Genomic DNA, 19714 nt, shown 5'->3' with positions numbered 1-19714 from the left:
TATTATTTTTAGAGAGAGAGAGAGAAAAAAAAACTGTGGGGTGAGGGGACACAGAGGGAGAGAGAAAGAGAGAATCTCAAGCGGACTCCCCACTGAGCTTAGAGCCCACCATGGGGCTGGATCTCAGGACCCTGAGATCATGATCTAAGCTGAAATCAAGACTCAGATGTTTAACTGCTGAACCAGCCAGGCATCACTCAAGTTAATTCTTGTATGGGGTATACAGTTAAGGTCAACTTTCATTGTATTTAATAGGACTATTTAATTGTTCTGACACTATTTATTGAAAATATCCTTTTCACATTGAATTGTCTTGGCAGCTTTGTCAAAGATCAAATAACCACACATATATGGATCCTTTTCTGGACTATCCTGTTTCACTGATCTCTTTGCCTATCTTTATACTAATACTACACTGCTTTGATGACTGTTTTACTAGAATAAAACTTGGAAATCAGGTAATTTTTTCCCACTGTGTTCTTTTTGATATTTTTTTCATCTATCGAGGTCTTTTGCATTCCATATAAATTTTAGAATTTAGCTTGTCAATTTCTACCAAGAAAGCTTATGGAGATTGTGACTTGGGATCATGTGAATCTGTAGCTGAATTTGGGGGAGAATTGGCATCTGAACAAAACTGAATCTTCTAACCCATGAACATGATATCTATAACTCCATTTATTTAGGTCTTAATTTCTCTGAGCAAAGTATTTTAATTTTCAGTGTATAGTTCTTACATAATTTCTGCTAAGCATCTCATATTTTTGATGCTATCCTAAATGGTATCTAAGGTTTTAATTTTTAAGCAATTCCAAGATATGGGAATATAATTGATGATTTTTGTGTATTGATCTTATATCCTATGACACTGATGACCTCACTTTGCAGTGTTCTTTCTCCCTTTTTTTAGGACTCCACAGATTTTCTAGGTGGGCAATCCTGTAGTCTGTGAAGAGTAACATTTTAATTTCCTTTCCAAACTGGATGCTTTTTATTTCTTTACCTTGTTTTATTGCTGGCTAAAACTATCAGCAGATTGTTGAATGAAAGTAGTGAAAGTAGAAATAACCTGGCTTGTACCTGATATGGGAAGAAAGCATTCAGTCTTTGACCATTTAGAATGTGGGAAGAAAGCATTCAGTCTTTGACCATTTAGAATGACGTTTACTGTAGTTTTTTTGTTCATGCCCTTTATTAGATTGAAGAATTTACCTTCTATTGCTAACTTGCAGAGAGGGTTTTCTTTTTCTTTTTTAAACTGGGAATGGATGCTAAAATTTTCACATACCTCTTATACATCGATTGAGATGATTATGTGGTTGATTTTTTGGGGGGGGTCTTTTGATTGGTGAATTATATCAATCAACTTTTGGTTCTTAAACCAATCCCTTCCTGGTATAATGCTTAGTTGGTGGTGAAATATTAGTATTTTTATATATTGTTAGATTTGATTTGCTAAAATTTTAAGGATTTCTCTATCTGTATTCTTGAGGACTATTGGTCTATATTTTTCTTTCCTTGTAATGTCTTTGTCTGGTCTTGATTATCAGAGTAATGCTGCCCTCATAGAAAGACTTGGGAAGTATTCTATTTCTTTAATTATCTGAAAGAATTTGTATAAAATTGTTTTTTATTTCTCTCTTACGGTTCAGTAAAAAATTACCCATAAATGCATCTGGGCCTAGAGCCATCTTTATAGGAAGTTTTAATTAAAAATTCAATTTCTTTAATAAACACGGGGCTATTTAAGTTATAGATCTCTTGTTAGTTGAACTTGTTAGTTTTTATCTTTTAAATTATTTGTCTATTTCATTTGATTTGTCTAATTTATTGGCACAAAGTTATTTGCCATATTATTTTATTATTCTTTTAGTATCTACAGAATATGTAGTGATATCATCACATCATTCTGATATTGAAAAATTGTCTCTTTTTTTCCAGATCAATCTGGCTGGAGGTTATTAATTTTATTGATATTCACAAAGAACAAGCTTTTGATTTCATATATTTTTCTCTATTTTTTGTTTTGTATTTCAGTGCTCAGATCTTTATTATGTCCTTCATTCTTCTTATTTTGTATTTGATTTGTTGTTCTTGTTCCATTTTTATTAAGTGGGAGCTATGGAAGTTAATTTGGAAATTTTTGCTTTGTTAACATGGATATTTGGTGTAATAAATTTTTCTCTTAGTGTCACGTTAGTTGTGTTCCACAAGGTTTGATGTATTGTGTTTTCATTTTCTTTCAGTTCAAAATTCTTTTTATCTTCCTTTTATATATTTTTTGTGACGCCTGGGTCATTTAGAAGTGTATTATAGGGGCACCTAGGTGGCTCAGTGGGTTAAAGCCTCTGCCTTTGGCTCAGGTCATGATCCCAGGGTCCTGGGATAGAGCCCCACATCGGGCTCTCTGCTCAGCAGGGGTCTGCTTCCTCCTCTCTCTCTGCCTGCCTCTCTGCCTACTTGTGATCTCTGTCAAATAAATAAATAAAATATTACAAAAAAGCATATTATACAGTTTCCAAATATATGGGGATTTCCCACATCTTTCTAATTATTGATTTCTAACTTAATTTCATAGTGACCAGAGAACATTTGACTGAAACACTTTTAAATTTATTAGGACTTTTTTGTCTCTCATACTTTAAAGATATTTTTTCTACTGTGTTTTGGATTGCATTGTTCTTTTTTTCCCCTTAAATTTAAGATTTTCTTTTCCACTAGTTTTAAGCAATTTGATTATTATGTGCTTTAGTGTAGTTTTGTTTGTCTTTCTTTTTCCTGGGATTTCCTAATTTTCTTTGAACTGAGGATTTAGAGTTTTCATCAAATTTGGAAAAACAATTAGCGATTATTTCTTCAAATATTTTTTCTGTAATTCAGTGTTAAACTCGGTTTAACTTTACAGAACATCACTATATGGAATAATGATAACCAGCTATATTCAGTAGTATTCATTCTATAGAGAAATCATGATCAGATCACAGGATGCGTTAGCATCCTGTTTGACCTTAGGGAAGGTACACATAGAGTGGTCATTCTTTTTGTAGTTTAACTCAAACTTATATTGAATCATTTCCTGATCAACCTTACTATGTATGCAAAGATGAGCTTTATTCCTGTTAATAGATGGTTCCGAGGCTGTGTTTTCATGTCATTCATTTTTTCCCCCTATTCTGACAGGAACACATGCCAGACTTGCCACCAAGCACACAAACTTTGAGGAGAGAGTTTACAATGTCCCAATTCGCATCAAGGATGGAGGTCGGCCACCCTTGGAAAGAGTAGTCTCTTTACCAGGTAGGAACTTTCCCAAGAATTGGGAGAATTCTTGTCTTTGATAAGGAATTCTGTAACTGTTTACTTGAAAAGGTGTGTCACCGAATACTATTCTGCTTTTCAGTTACTTTCTGCAAGTGTGTGGACGGAAGCTGTTTCCTGCCAGCAGGTCACCACTCTGGGATGCCCACCGTGGGCATGGCAGTTGGTATACTCCTGACTACATTTTTGGTTATTGGTGAGTATAATTTCTCAGATTCAAGGATTCCTGCTCTGGGCCTTTGAAACCCTTACCTCAGGATCTCTCTTCAGGTCCTGTCTGGTGGCTGCTCACTGGCAATCTGTGCAAAGCAAGGAATAGAGATCACTAGCAAACTATCAGACTTTCCCAGTTGAGAGCTGCTGCCTTTGTACAGCATTTTACTTATCACTGACTTGTTGGTTAGTTTGGGAGATATAACACAAGAGGCTTTAAAGCATAAATTGTTATATTTTGGGTCTAGTTACCAAGGTTTTTTTTTTGTTTTGTTTTGTTTTTTGTTTGTTTTTTTAAAGATTTCATTTATTTATTTGACAGAGAACACAAGTAGGCAGAGAGGCAGGCAGAGAGAGAGAGAGAGAGAAGCAGGCTCTGCACTGAGCAGAGAGCCCGATGCGGGGCTCGATCCCAGGGTCCTGGGATCATGACCTGGGCCGAAGGCAGAGGCTTTAATCCGCTGAGCCACCCAGGCGCCCCAAGGTTTTTTGATGAAGGAGAAAGAAATGCAGTAGCGGTGCCCCTGATATGTCAGGCCCTATGCTCAATATGGGGGATACAGTGATGGGCAAGACATACCAGATCCTACATTCACAGAACTCGCAGTCTAGTCTGCCATTGTTGGACTAGGTGGAATCAGCCTTCCAGTGGAGATGCTCACATGCCTGAAATGTTACAGAATTTCCCTTTGCGTATTTTCATGACTGTAGACTCTGATTCTTTATTACTCCAGAACAATTCTAGCTTATCTCAGGCCTTACTCTGCCTTAGCCTCCTGGCCAGACTAGGCATCAGATTCCCCATTTCTAGACATCTTCTTTTTTTCGGGGCTTACTGTGGTAATCGTCCTCTTTCAGCTGTTGTCCTCACCGTAAGTTAAATATTAGGGATAGATCCTTCATCATGTTGGATCCACTTGACTGAAGGGTTTTACACCAGTTCACATCCTTTCTCTTTTAAAAGGAGGGCTGGGATTCTTCTAAGAACTATTCATTTTTTTCCTGGCATCTGGTCTTTTCAGCCATGACCCAATCTGTCACATTGGACTCTGATTCACTGGCTAAAAGAGATCTCATTTCCTTATACCATTCCATCCAAATTCCTCATTATTGTGACAGGGAAAGAACTATGTGACATAGCCACAACCCATCCTCACATGTGCACGGGGATCATCTTTCCTTCCTGACCACAGGCTGGTATACACCTTTTATACTAATTGAGCTGGACTTTTGAGTTACGACTCATTTACCAAGCTCCCTTCTGGCTTCTGTGCTTTTTCTTCCTCTGTCTACCCTCCCATCTTAAAAGGATTTTTGAGTTTATGAACCAAATAATTTTCTCCCATGACAGTTTAATCCCATAATTTTGCCACACATTAAGAATTGAATGAGTCTGGGGATATCTAAAAATAGAATAGGATCTTACAGTTCCATACCTTACTTTTTCCAAATAGGTTTGGGATAAGTGGAAGATTCTTTTTTAAAAATTTTTTTTGAAAGATTTTATTTATTCACTTGAGAGAGAGAGACAGAAGAAGAGCACAAATGGGGAGATGGGCAGAAGCAGACTCCCTGCTGGGTGGGAAGCACAACAAGGGGCTTGATCCCAAGACCTGGAGGTCATGACCTCAGCCAAAGACAGATGCTTAACTGACTGAGCCACCCAGGCACCCCTTAGTGCAAGATTCTTCATTAGTCTCTGAGCATCCAGTCTCTTCTGCCATGATTCCTCCTGTAAATTTACTGCCAGGTTTATTTCCTTAAAACAACTCCCCTTTTCCATATTGGTTTCCATATTGGTTCCATAAAACATCTCCCTTTCCATATTTTCTATTGAAAAAACCAATATTTTCCATATAAACCATAAACTCTGGTTTATAGTACAGAGTTAGTGCTAAAATGCACAACGTAATTTTGTAGGAGTTGAGAGATAAGAAAAACCAGAAAGGTTAGGGAGTCTACTAGAATTGGAGCCATGAGGAAGGCCCCAAAGATAACATGGAATCTGGTGTGGACACACCTAAGCTTTAGGTAGGTGAACAGGTCAGAGATCAGCTTTCTGGTTGTTCTGATGGACTCTTTCCTCTAGAGAAGAGGAAGGACTGGAATAGACTTTATTGAATATGTCAAAAGGTCAGGAACTCATTCAGATGCTTACACACTTCGTCTTCAGTATGCATTAGGTCCTATATTCCTTGGCAAAGACCCAGTGAGAGCTAACAGCTTATATATGATTAGGGAGTTGATACATACTTACTTACAATAAGACAAATGACAAACTTATGAATCCAAGAAAGCCAATGCCTAGAATGCCTTTTTCACCAGGACGACAAAACTTTGTTGAACCACAAAAAGAAATGAAGTCATATGAGTCATTTTTTCCTACAAGAGTACTACTTTATAAATGAATGTGATAGGACATTTTAAGATTCCATCTCTTTGACCCTGTGTTTTGTCTTTTAGGTATAATTTTAGCAGTTGTGTTTATCCGAATAAAGAAGAATGGAGGCAAAGATAATGTCGAAAGCGCTCAGGCATCTGAAGCCCAACCTCTGAAAAACTGAATTTGAAAAGGAATGCTTGAGTTTATATATTGAGTACTATTTCAGTAACACAACCATTTAGTCCTGTAATTTTACTTTTTTTAATGCAACATGTGCATTACAATTTTTTACAGATATAATCTCTTGCCTTTTAATATTTTGTTACTCTTTGATATTCTGTGTGCTATAGACATTAGAGACATTTCCCATTTTCCCATGACACTTTCCCCTCTGCAAAAGCTTTAGCTATGTATCCAAAACAAAAAAATGTATGTGTTTTTTCCCTTTAGGGAGAGATGGACTGATGAAATATTCTGTTCATTTTCTCCTTATCAAGATTTATCAGTCATCCACCACAGAACTTCCTGGATTCCATTTATACTTTCCTAATTTTGTCCTGTGTCTCCTTCTTCATGTCTCTTGGTATTGCACTAATTTTAAAACATTTGTTGGAAAAAAGAACAAAGTGAAGTTGTAGGAAAAAAATAAAATGGGACCCTTGTCCTTTGATGTGAACAGAAACTCTTTGTGTTATTAGCCTTCTTTAGCTCACTGTGGCTCATAACACTCTTCATTTGAGGTTCTCCCACTTGGAAATGGCAAAAACCTACCACAGGCCACACAGGCCAATTTTCACAAATTTTGGTGCATAAACCAACCCATGACCAGATTTACTTATTACCTACTATGCTTATGTTCTGCACATGTTTTCCTTACATGTATGTTAATAAAGATTGGTTGCTGTATATTTAACAGAAGAAGTAGTGACAAAAATCAAGAATGTTGACTGTGGTTTTTGTTTCTTGGGCTCTTTGGCTCTGCTTCCTGCTTCTTTGCATTTGTTGAGGGAGGATCTGGTTAATAACAATGGTTACTTACCCTTGATCAGAATCGCCTCCCATATAGAGCTGATCTGTAAGGAGACATCTACAATAAAATAAAAATTCACTGCTTTCAGGACCATTCAGGTTGAATAAGAGAACCTCAGGCATTTGGAAGGATATTTAGGTCTGGAACCATTGTCTCTGGCTCATGCTTTGATCCTTGAAAACATTCAACATTACAAAACCATTCAGAATTTTCAAGAATTGTCTGAAAAAGAACTTGTATCTGAAAAGGTGCTCTTATAATGGCAGCTGAAGCCATAGGTTCTATTTTTCATAAAAAATCCTTTTTGTGGATTTCTATTATATTTTTATAGGCAGGAAAGTAAAACAAAAGAAAATATCCAAACTCTTAAGATCACAGTATTGCTTTCTTGTATAATATCTTGTGCTTCAGACTCTTTTACCTGTTTTTTCACATGAGGCTCATTGAAAGTCTCATAATGGGTAAGGTTCTCCATTGTCACACTGTACATTAAAAGACAAATAAAACAAAAATCCAAGAGCACCGAAAGCAAAAATTACTTCACAAATTATACCCCAACCCAAAGAATAGTCTTAGTAACTCTTATTGGTATTTTGCTTGTGTGGTTTTCTTTTTAAAATATTTGCTTATTTTTTTTAAAAAAAGATTTTATTTATTTATTTGAGATAGAAAGAGAGAGAGAGAGAGAACACAAGTGGAGGGAGGAGCAGAAGGAGAGGGAGAAGCAGACCCTGCTGAGCAGGGAGCCTGATGTGGGGCTTGATCTCAGGACCCCAAGATCATGGCCTGAGGCAAAGGCAGATACCCAACTGACTGAGCCACTCAGGTGCCCCAAGATTTATTTGTTTGAGACAGAGAAAGAGAATACACGGGCAAGCAGGGGAGGGGCCAGGGGAGGGAAAGAGAGAAAGAGAGAGAGAATCCCAAGTAGACTTCCTGCTGAGCAGAGAGCCTGACATGGGACTCAATTTGGGACCCTGAGATCATTACCTGAGCTGAAACCAAGAGTTGGACACTCAACTGACTCAGCCACTCTGGTGTCCCTACTTGTGTGTTTTTGACAAAGAGTGGCTATGATGTGACATTTACGGCACATAAAAATGCATCATTGCTTGCCCTGCTTATTTTCAAGAAATCCCATTATCATTATTGAAAGACCAAAGTAGTCCCAAGGCAAGTCTGCTGGGGTAGGTTCAGGGGTCTATCCTGCCTCAATTCAGTGTTGTTCTCTCTAGACCAACTTGTACCACCTAATAATGGGCTGATCACACAGAACCTTCTCATCTAAAATCATTGATTAGTATTCATATTTTTCTTACTATTTTTTTTCCCTGGGGTGGGCCCTTTCTCTCAACATTCTTTCTCTTCCACAACCAGATCTTACCCATTCTTAAGGTCTTAAAGACCAGATTAAATACTGGTCCCTTTGGGAAACCTTCTCTGATTTCCTGCTGGAGGCTAGGCCATTACCTCATCTAAACTTCCATGCTGGGGTGAGAAAATTTCAGTAACATTATTTCAGTAATACTCCTGAATACAATTATTTCAGTAATACAACAACCCTGTTTGGCCAGGATCCATTTTCTCCTCTGGTTCAAGTAGTTCTATTTCTACTGGGAAACACTTCCTCCACCCCTCACCTACCTGTATCGTCTGGGTAGAGCCAACCCCGTTTCCTCATTCTTCCAGCATTAGAGATAGGCATTTTATCTCACTAAAACTTCTAGAATTCTAGTTGAAACTCTTAAAAATAGCTCTCTTTAAGTGGAATTTGCTAAACTAGGAGGAAGCAAACTTAGAGCATTCTGATCACCACAAAAGGTGAGCCTGCCCTTGAATGAGGACCATAGAGGGTCAATAGCAAAGAGGAGAAAATATGAAAGATGTTGAGTACCAAAATCCAGATGTGTTTGAAGGCAAACTTATCCTGGAGTTTTCTATCTTGTGAGCCAGTACATTCCTTTTTTACTTAAAACTCAATGGATTGCTGGCCCTTGCAACAAAAAGAATGGTATTTGAACCTTGGATACGGTGCTTCTCATGTTCTACAATTAGAGTCCATTTGACCTCTGCAACTAGTGTGGGATCTCTCAGAATCCTTTCAATGTCAGTGTGGCAAGTCTTGGCCCATAGTGCCTCCTCCATAGTTTTCTGAAGAACACATGAGTGAAATAGTTGGTTCATCTTGACCACTTACACTATAGTCACTTAAGTGCCACCCACTTAACAAAACTGGATCAAATTCATTCTTTGTGTTCACCTACCACATCCTCAAAGACACCTTAAACTCCCACTTCACCACCCTTCTTCCCTCTACATACAAACCCTGATGCTCCATGCAAAGGTCTTCGGAGCTGGCTGGTCTGTGAATTAAAAATCCCCTGAGGATTTCTGCATGGTTAAGAAATAGCTGTGAGACTAAGAGTCTCAGTGGTAAAGCAGGGAGGAATAGGCGGTAGCTTTTATGAGCAGCTCTGTGGAATGTATGAGAGGTTTCTGGGGAGCAGTAAATTAAGAATGGAGATCTCTAGGTATTGCTGCAGGGTCTAAACGACCCACAGACAGGAAACTGAGATGACCTCTGATGTGTCTAATACAAGAAGGAACCGATTCACTCCCAGGATTCTGTGCAATGCTATATGCATCATGGGAGCTTGCTAAACTTGGAACATTAAAAGTCATCTGAAAAGATAAAATATCTTACAATTCAACTTCTTAAAAATCATTTGAATTATTTTTCAGTGTACAGTTCATTTGCATTAATTGAATCCACATGGTTGTGCAACCATCACCAACGTCCATCTCCAGAACATTTCCATCTTCCCAAATGAAACTCTACCCATGAAACGGTAAGTCCCCACTCCCTTCCTCCCCTGAGCCTGTGGTAACCACTATTCTAACTTTGGTCTCTGAATTTGATTATTCTAGGGACCTTATATAAATGGAATCCTACTCTGTTTGTCCATGATATCAATGTTTTAAAATAGTAACAGGGGATTAAAAAAAAAAGAAAATAGAATTCAAATCTCAGAGTTATCTCAGGAGGAGACTATCTCAAGACTAATGCTATTTTTTATTTTGCTTATATCCATATGTGTCACACACATTGTATACACTTAAATATACATTTTACACACATGTGAAGATATCCATACAGTGGATCTGTTTGTTCCCTAAATACCACATGTACTGGCACTGCTCCTAAATTTCTCCTAACAAAAGCCTGTCTCTTTCTGGCTGAGTCCCAAGAAGTGTGGTCAGCTGTTGGATGACCAGCTGTCTACTACAGGGCTTCTCAGTGGATGCATGTTAAAATCACCTGGGGCAGTTTTTCAAAAATACTCATTCTGTGGTTAAAATTAACAAGTCAGGAAATGACAGATGTTGGTGAGGATGCGGAGAAAGGGGAACCCTCCTACACTGTTGGGAATGCAAGCTGGTGTATGCACTCTGGGAAACAGGATGGAGGTTCCTCAAAAAGTTGAAGATAGAACTAACCTATGATCCAACAGTTGCACTACTAGGTGTTCATCCAAAGGATACATAGAGAAAGAGGTACCTGCACCCCAACGTTTATAGCAGCAATGTCCACAATCACCAAACTATACAAAGAGCCCAGATGTCCATTGGCAGATGAATGGATAAAGAAGGTGTGATACACACACACACACACATGATGGGACCTTACACAGTCATCAAAAATGAAATATTGCCATTTGCAATGATGTGGATGGAACTAGAGGGTATTAAAAGCTAAGTGAAATAACAGTCAGAGAAAGACAATCATCATGTGATCTCATGGATATGTGGAATTTGAGAAACAAAACAGAGGATCATAGGGGAAGGGAGGAAAAAATAAAATAAGATGAAATCAGAGAGGGACACAAATGTAAGAGACCCTTAACTATAGGACACAAACTGACAGTTGCTGGAGGGGAGGTATGGGGCGGTGGGGTAAGTGGGTGATGGGCATTAAGGAGGGCACAGGATGGGATGAGCACGGGGTGTGATATGTGACTGATGAATCACTGAACACCTCTGAAACTACTAATATAGTATATGTTGATTAATTGAATTTCAATAAAATGATACTCATTCTGGGGCCCCATCTCCAAATTAACTAGGATCTCTGGGCAGAGGGCCGTAACTTCAGTATTTAAAAACACTCTCTCTGAGCGAATCTTAATGTGTGACCCCAGCGGAGAACACTTATTTCAGACAGTCCCTAGAGGGCATAGTCAGTACCGGGGTGACTGACTATGTGAGGAATGTGGTCATTTTTAGGGTCTGAATCAGTGTTCTTCTTCAGAACCTTGGCTCCCCAGTCCTTCCAACCTTCTGAGCACCTTTAATCCTAATCAGCCCTGCAGAGACCCCTTCCCAGGTGCAAACATGGACCCTGACCCAGAGATCAGGGAAGGGTTAGGGGCATTGGCACTGGCAGGAGAGCCCTTCCCTGGCCCACAGAGACCCTTCAACTAAGAGCAGCCTGGAGGGGCCAGACCCAGGTGACTCTGCCGTCACATGGGAGCCGGAGAACCCAACAGAGAAGCTGAGAAGAGAGAAGCAGATTCAGCTGTAACAGAGCAGCCCAGTCCATAGGCCAGAACTGGGCAGGGAGCACCAATGTCTCACTTTTCACCATAGATTAATCTCTCAAATATTACTCTAAAAAGGCATGTCTGCCTAAAGTGACCCTCTCGTGTCTCTGCTTGGAGAGTTGGCTATGTAAAGAAACATTACCAACCATGTAAATAACAAAGGACTTTTTTTTTAATAAAACAAACAATTACTTTCCGTTTTACCAGTTTTCCATTTTTCCATACTCGCAGGGCACAGGCTCTGTTTGGCATTTCAGAATGATTTCCTGAGCACCTGCTACGTGTTAGTTGTTGGTAAGCCACCCGGGCTCTTCAGGCACAGAGGCCTCATGAGATGGTAGATACTTCTAGTCCAGGCCTAATAAGTCACTCGTGTAGGCAGAAGCCATCCTTGAGGCCTCGTGCATTATCTGTCGACAAACAGGCATTGGTTTCTTTGGACGGAAAACAGAGCCTCCTTTCTTCCTGTGGTCGTCATCCCGAGAGAGGCAGCGGAGTGGGCCGTGAGACAAGAAGGACAAGCAAAGAAGGGAAAGGTCAAAGGAGCAAGTGTTCGTCTGACGCAGAGAAAGCATTTTCAGTGTTTCCATCACAAGGGTCTGATGTGTTAGTCCAGGATTTGAAAAGCTACATTTGGAAGTGGAGGAGGGTGTACTCATGTGAGCTGCAGATAAAAATAGCGTGTGTGTTTACCTAGCATTTTTAGTTACTCTTGAATTAAGCACAGGAGAGGGAGGAGGAAACAATCTATTCTTGGTAACAGAATGTAAAACTGGCCCTCTTGGGCTCCTGGCCAAGAAAAGATCCCCATGACAGAATTTCTGGAGGCTCTGCTCAGATACAACCCAAGGGAGGCATGGCCTGGTTGGTGGAGGACAAGAAGCAGCAGGGGATTATTCTCGAGGTTTCCAGGTCCACACAAGGCAGGAGGACAGAGGCTGTGGCCGAGCTTCCCTACTTAGTTTTGCCTTTCAAAGGGGGGTTTTGGACAGCCTTCCTGGGGCCTCCATTGTGAGAAGGGATTTTCCTCAGGAAGCAAACGTGGCATTGTAGATTCTTGCTAAAATCCTGGCCTAGCCTGTGCGGAATGGCATGGAGATAAGCCTTCCAGTGGGTTGGCATTCTCCCCGGGCTAGTCCACATCCTCTCAGCTCAGCTTCTTGTCCTCTGGTGGCCCAAACCATGCTTGTCTAGGCAGGAAAGGCACAAATGTCGCTTGGGTCCAGGGAGGCACGAGTGTGCTCTCCCGGAGACCTTCCATGAAGCAGAGGCCAAGGTGGAATTAGACAAGGAAGAGACTCGTAGGAGGACAGCCCTGTGAGGGATAAGAAGAGGAGGCAGGGGGACCCCAGAGCATAACAGAAGTCTGATAGCTGTTGGAGAAGAGAAGGAAGGCAGAAAGACAGATACAAAGGATGTCAGACCCCTGCATGGTGAGGCTCTGAAATTCGGGGGGCGGGGTGGGCGCAGGTGTCAAGCCCCGAAGAAAAGACTCTCTGTCTGTCGGAGCTCTTTTGGATCGGATCCACCCAGCTTTAGAGCCCCTGTTGTCTAGGTCGCTGACTGGAGGTGTGATCCCAAATGTGGGGGCAGAGGCAGCCAGTTGGGGTGCAGAGCTGGGTCTGTGCTCCCATGGCTGTCCAGGTTAGCTTGCCCTTTTACTTATTCATCCCGTCTTTATGGAGCCCCTGTCTGGCCAGCAAGGAACACAAGTGACCGTAGCTAATGATTCTACAACGAAAACACTAAAATGTGCCAAGTACTATTCTAAACGCCTTACAATGTATTAAGTCATGGAATCCTTCCAACTCCTGGATGAGGGAGATACAGTTGTTATTCTAGTGTAGGGATCAAAAGGTTCTGTAATTCATACAAGGTCACATACCAAGTATGAGACCCCGGCAGTCTTTCTCTAAAGCCCGAAGCTAGCATATTTATCTAACGTGAGGTGCCATTTATTTTAAGACATACCGTTATTTTATGTGCTAAGAAAGAGCCCTGTCCATTAAGATGCATCCCCATGTTCAGAGACATTAAAATGTGAGAAAAGGTGAACCTTGAATTGACAGTTATTACACAAAGGCACTGCCTCCATTCTCATGGACCCCACAGCCCGCAGGGAAGACAGATGACTGCCATACACCATGGTAAGCGTTGAGTGTCCCCAACGCAGAGCATACACATCCCCACAGAGAGTGGGGTGAGTCATCGCTTCCACTCAAGGTGTCTGAGAAGCCATCCTGGGGCCATGGCACCCAACTGGGGCCCAGGATTTCTCCAAATAGGAAAGGTAAGGATGGAATTGGGAAATGTGGCGTATTTGAAGGACCATGGTTGATAACACTAAGGCTAATAATAAAATAACAAGAGCTAATCATTTATTAAGGGCTCATCATGTGCCAGGCTCTGTGCAAAGGGCTTTCATGCATTGTACTACTTAATTCTCACAGAAGCTCTGGGAGAAAGTACCCTTATTAGGCTCTTCTTACAGGACGGGGATCCGAGGCTCAGGGGGTGAGAGGATTTACCTCACAGTGCACAGCTTGTGGATAACGAGCCGGGATAAGATCCTCCAGACTTGTACCACACTGCTGGAACACCTCTGAGAAGCAAATTAGTTTGATAAGCCTGTATTGTATAATTGAAATTTGCTACAAGAATCGAACTTAAATGTTCCTGGAGAACACGCTAGCACCTACCTGTCCTCACAGTTCAACTGTTGGGTATTTGCTGAAAGTTCACCCTAAGCAAAGGTCCATTCTTGGAGTTAAGGGAATCACTGAAGGAAGCCCTGGACTGAGCACACACTGTTGAAGGAATGAAGTATAAGGTCGGGTCCATCTATAGGCCAGCCGGGTCTGCCCCCCGCCCCAAGCCTCCAGCTTCATCTCCTGCCTCCTCCCTCTTGCTCACCATGCTTTAGTCACACTGACCATCTGCACTTCCTTGAGGAGGTCACACTCCTACCTCGGTTCCTTTACATGTGCCTCTGCCTGGAATGTTCTCCCACCTCTACCCCTTTTGTGTGGCTGACCTTTGCTCTTGCTTTGGGTCTCAGTGTAAAGGTTGCCTCCTCTGAGATGCCCTGCCCATTACTTTCTATCATAACACCTTAGTGTTAATTTCCTTCTTAGTGCTCTTCATGGTGTAGTAATTGTGTCCTTTATTAGCCTGCTTCTTTAGGGGCAGAGACCTTGTTCACTGCTGTGTCCAGCACCGAGCACAATGCCTGGTCTGTAATAGATGCTCCATTTTTGAATGCATGAATGGCTTAGCTTAGTACCTGGTTGCAGAGCCAAGATCTATGTCCAGGACACAGAAGAGAGTTAGCTGCTCAGCTGCTCAAAGAATGGAGAGATTGATATGTGCATTGAACAGGATGGGCAGAATTCAGAGACGGGGATGGCCATGGAGGAAAAACTAGTCAGGGGAGAAAATCCAGTCTGTGGCAGGACAAAAAATAGTTTTCTCTTCTCTGCGGGTTTGAAGCACCTTCATTTTCAGTATCTGGAATCGTCCTAGCTTTCCTTATACCCTGGGCTCTCCTTCTACTTGTTGGAACACGGGCTAAGGTCCTGATGGCCGGTTGTCCAGACTTCTGTCCCTGGGGTGTTTTGTGGGACCCCTTGGGAGACTGAACACAATATTGGGACTGAACTTTCATATGGCTTCTCAGCCTAGGAATGGGGATGTTTTGGGGGAAACATCATGGTTGTTTGTCCTCATTTTTACTGGGCATTATGGTCTAATGATTCCCAGTGTCCAGAAAGGATCTCAAGGCCCATATTTTAGAATTCCTTTGAGGATTTTAGAGGTAGGGGTAGATCTCACCAATTATAGTGTCTTCAGACAACTATTCCTGTTTTTTCCCCCCACACAGAGATATAATAGAGCACATAATTTGATTCACTCACTGAATTATGTACTTGCAGAACTTTGAATTTCATTGATTTCCATATCATACACTTTGAAGGTATTTTAGGTCTTTATGGATTAATGACTTAAATGTGAGACCTGAAACCGTAAAAATCCTAGAGGAGAGCAAATGCAGTAACCTCTGCAACATCTGCTGTAACAACCTCTTTCTAGGTATGTGTCCTGAAGCAAGGGAAGCAAAGCAAAAATGAACTATTGGGACTACATCAGAATAAAAAGCTTCTGCACAGTGAAGGGAACAATCAATAAAATTAAAAGGCAATCTACAAAATGGAAGAAGTTATTTGCAAATGACATATCTGATAAAGGGTTAGTTCCAAAGAATATAAAGGACTGATAAAACTCAACAATCCCCCCAAAAAACAAATAATCCAAATAAAAATGGGCAGAAGGCATGAACAGACATTTTTCTGAAGAAGACATCCAGATGGCCAACAGACACATGAAAAGATGCTCAACCATGCATCATCAGGGAAATTCAAATCAAAACTACAATGAGATATCCCCTTACACCTGTCAGAATGGCTAAAATAAAAAAACACAGGAAACCACATGTGTTAGTGAGGCTATAGAGAGGAAGGAAACCTCTTGTACTGTTGGTGGGAATGCAAACTGATACAGCCACTCTGGAGAACAGTTTCAGAAGGTTAAAAACAGAGCTACCCTATGATCCAGCAACTGCACTACCAGCATTTATCTGAAGAATACAAAAATACTAATTCAAAGGGATACATGCACCCTGATGTTTATAACAGCATTATCAATAATAGGCAAATTATGGAAAGAGCCCCAGTGTCTATCAGCTGATGCATGGATAAAGAAAATGTGGTGTATATATAAACACAAAGGAATATTATTCAGCCATAAAAAAGAATGAAATCTTGCCATTTACAACGATGTGGATGGAGCTAGAGAATATTATGCTAAGCAAAATAAGTCAGTTACAGAAAGATAAATGCCATATGACTTCACTCATCTGTCGAATTTAAGAAACAAATGAGCAAAGGGGGAAACAGAAAGGGAAACCAGGAAAGATTCTTATCTATAGAGAACACACTGATGGTTCTCAGAGTGGAGGTAGGTGGAGAAATGGGTGATAGGTGATGGGGACTAAGGAGGGCTCTTGTGATGGGCACTGGGTGATGTATGGAAGTGTTGAATCACTGCATTGTACACCTGAAACTAATATTACACTGTATATTAACTAACTAGAATTAAAATAAACACCTTTAAAAAAGAATGTATAGATAGAATAATAGATGTTAGAAGGAACAATAGAAAAAAGAAGGTGGGAATAAGATTATGATATTACATGTGAAAATAAAGGGAAAAATAAAAACAAAGTAGAATTTAAAACATGACTTGTTACCATTTTATATATGTCCTGCCTCATGTTCAGCAGATATGTATTTATCTTACTTGTCTAGAAGGATGTCTCTCTATAGAGTATCAAGTCTTGTTTTTACGATTTTTTCATGTGTTTTCCTCCCCCACTCGACACAGCACACATTCTCAGATCCTTTAGGACAAGAGACCACAGTCTTATTATTATTGTGATTCTACTGACAGCAAAGAATCTTCAAGCAAACAAGTTCTTGGTAAATGTTGAATTAAACTGAAGAGTTCCAAGACCTTCTGAAAGTTTGGTTCTCTGTTCTTTTTAGCAGAGCAAGTTGCCTCAATTCACCTAAGCTCAAGGTTGTTGCCTGTTAACCATATAAACCAAAATCCATGTCCCCCTTGTCAAAAACTATTAGAGACTAGACTATTAAAGACTAGAATTCTCATTTTAGCCTTAACTGATCTGTGACTTAATTTGAGGAGCCTCTCCTTGCTCAAGATTAGACATTATTGATCAAGAATACAAAAGAATGAGCTAAAAATAACTTTCTGCCAAAATGGAACAACAATTTAAAAATCTAAGCAAAACTCGTTGCCACAAACCTCAACCCTTTAAGAAGCTTCTAGCTATTTCAGAATTTCAAGGGAATATTAAGCACCACATTTCAGCCAAGGACAACACCATGTGATGGAGCTAGGAATGAAATCACTTGGGTATGTATTTTCTGTGACCCTGCCCTGAATAGTTTTCTTCTTGACATATGTCCAGCTTTTCAAAACAGCTTCAGGCTAGTAATGCTCACAGCTTTTTGAATAAAATCCTGTTGAGAATATGAAAGAACCATGGCAAATGCTTAGAATGAGGGAGAGAACAGGAAGGAAGGAAGCATTTGTTGAGGGTGAGGGAGCATTAACTCTCATTGTGCCCGATGAAGCTGATCTGTCAGTGAGAGCCTTATCGGAAGAGTACTCTTGGGAGCTGACATGATATGGACTCTCAGAATTCCGATGCTCTGAATTTATCTAAGAATTGTCTTCTTCAGATTCATGCGTTATTCACAAATGACTATTTGCTATTTCTTCATCCCTAAGAAGCCAGTGGAAAGTCATGGTAATATCCACTACAGCCTTTGTTCCTGTGGCTTCTTCTCCGTTAATCATCTTGCTCAACAGAATCCTGTCAGGTCTTCTGAAGGTGTTTTGGATATTCCCAGACTCTGGGCTTCAGGACTCTTCCATCCAATGATGACTAAGAAAATTTTTACTGTAATTTTTACCCACCTAGGGTCATTTCTGTCTCTGTTATTTTACGATGATCAGGACCTAATCCTAAGATCAAATGGAAAACATTTTAAGAAAATAAAGGGTATGAAAACTCCTTCATGAGGCCAGATCTGTGGTGTTATGGAGAGACAGCTGGGAACAGTCAGCCAGAGAGTGCTGCAGAATTCATAAACCATGTTAAGAGTTTTGCTGCCCTGGAAAAAGCTCTGAAATGTTCCAATCATTAAATTACTCAACTGAAATAATTTTCAGATGAGCAAATTCAGGACAAACATTACCGATTTTTTCAAGTACATCATATGTTCAAAAGCAAGATGGAAAACAAGGAAGTGGAAGGGCCTGTTTTTACCCCACCTGCTTATACAGGTGATTTCAGATTTAATACAAAATGGAGTCAAAAAAAATCTCCAGTAGGTTTGTCCTCAGAGCCAATAATGTGAATCCAGAAGCCCTGGGCCACTGATTCAAAGGAGTTTCATCTCTAAACAATTCTGGCCGTTAGAGTGGTTAATGTCAGGACCTCTCATACATGGTAGATGCTCAGGAAATGGTCATTTCAGTGATGCTTCCATCCTTGGGTAAATGACATCTGATGAAGAGAATAGCTGAAAACTTGAAGTTTGGTAGAGTAACACAGAGCTGGGAAAGAAAATAAAAACAGCAGCCAAATAAAGGTAAGACAAAACCCTGCAGACTGAGGTGTTGACAAAAGTTAGAGAAGAAAATTGTAAGAAGAAGTGAACCTGGACAAGGTCAAATGTAATCAGGTGCTTTGGGAACCAGACCAGTAAGTATCCAGGGTGTTAAAAAAACAAAACAAAACAAAGGGGAACCTGGATGGTAAGAGTTACAGCTTGCATCCGAGATTCATTCATAGGCGGTCTCTGAAATAGCCCGTACCTCCTGGCATTCACATGCTTGTGTGTCCCCTTGACCATGAGTGTGGGCTGGAGTTAGTGACCCAATCCTAGATGATCAAATCTGGCAGAAAGGATGGACATTACTTCTAATATTGGGTAAAAGAAATGTGGTGGCTCTCAGGCCATCCACTCACTTTCTTTCTCTCCTCTGCTTATTCTGGAGGAAGCTGCATGGTGAGCTGCCCTGGAAGGGAGTGTCACATGCCAGGAAAACCTGACGTTTTTGGTTGACAGCCAGCATGGACCTGAAGCCCACCAGCTGCCATGTGTTTCTAAGAACATTCCTGCAATCATTTACTATGTTAGGAGTATGCATTAATGGACATGGGTTGCTTTCATTTATCTCAAGAAATACCACTACGTCATTGCTGAAGATGACTTTCCAGCCAGTGTCTCACGTAACAGCAAAGAGTGGTGGCCCCCTATGGACTTAAGGATGGACACAGAAGACACTCACTCTTAATGACTGGCCAACTTAGCTTTCCTTCTTCAAGCATGGTGCTCTGTTAGCTCACTATTCTAACTGGCTTCTTGTATAAAAAGAAGGACTCTAACATCATTCAGCTCCACCTCTTACCAGGTGGCTCTGTGGACACTGGGGAAATAAGTTAAAAAAGCTCTATGTCACAAGTAAAATAAAGACAATAATGGCCCCTCCTTAAAAACAACAGTAATGAATATCTGTTGA

At 40.5% G+C, this 19714-nt stretch overlaps 1 protein-coding gene across 4 annotated transcripts in view; it reads left to right on the top strand.

Annotated features, from left to right (window-relative positions):
- Nucleotides 1-6965, top strand: part of CDH17 (cadherin 17) — a 110991-nt gene extending 104026 nt beyond the window's left edge. For all 4 annotated transcript variants that reach the window (XM_059394861.1, XM_059394862.1, XM_059394864.1 and 1 more), the window contains exons 16-18: nt 3181-3297; nt 3401-3514; nt 5995-6965. In XM_059394861.1, coding sequence (XP_059250844.1) covers nt 3181-3297; nt 3401-3514; nt 5995-6095 — 332 coding nt within the window. In that variant the 3' untranslated portion in view covers nt 6096-6965. The remainder of the gene's footprint in view (nt 1-3180; nt 3298-3400; nt 3515-5994) is intronic.
- Nucleotides 6966-19714: the final 12749 nt, after the last annotated feature.

Source organism: Mustela nigripes, chromosome 3 (genome assembly GCF_022355385.1).
Source record: "Mustela nigripes isolate SB6536 chromosome 3, MUSNIG.SB6536, whole genome shotgun sequence".
In the NCBI taxonomy this organism is placed as follows: domain Eukaryota; kingdom Metazoa; phylum Chordata; class Mammalia; order Carnivora; family Mustelidae; genus Mustela; species Mustela nigripes.
This window is presented reverse-complemented; position numbering and strand designations above follow the sequence as displayed.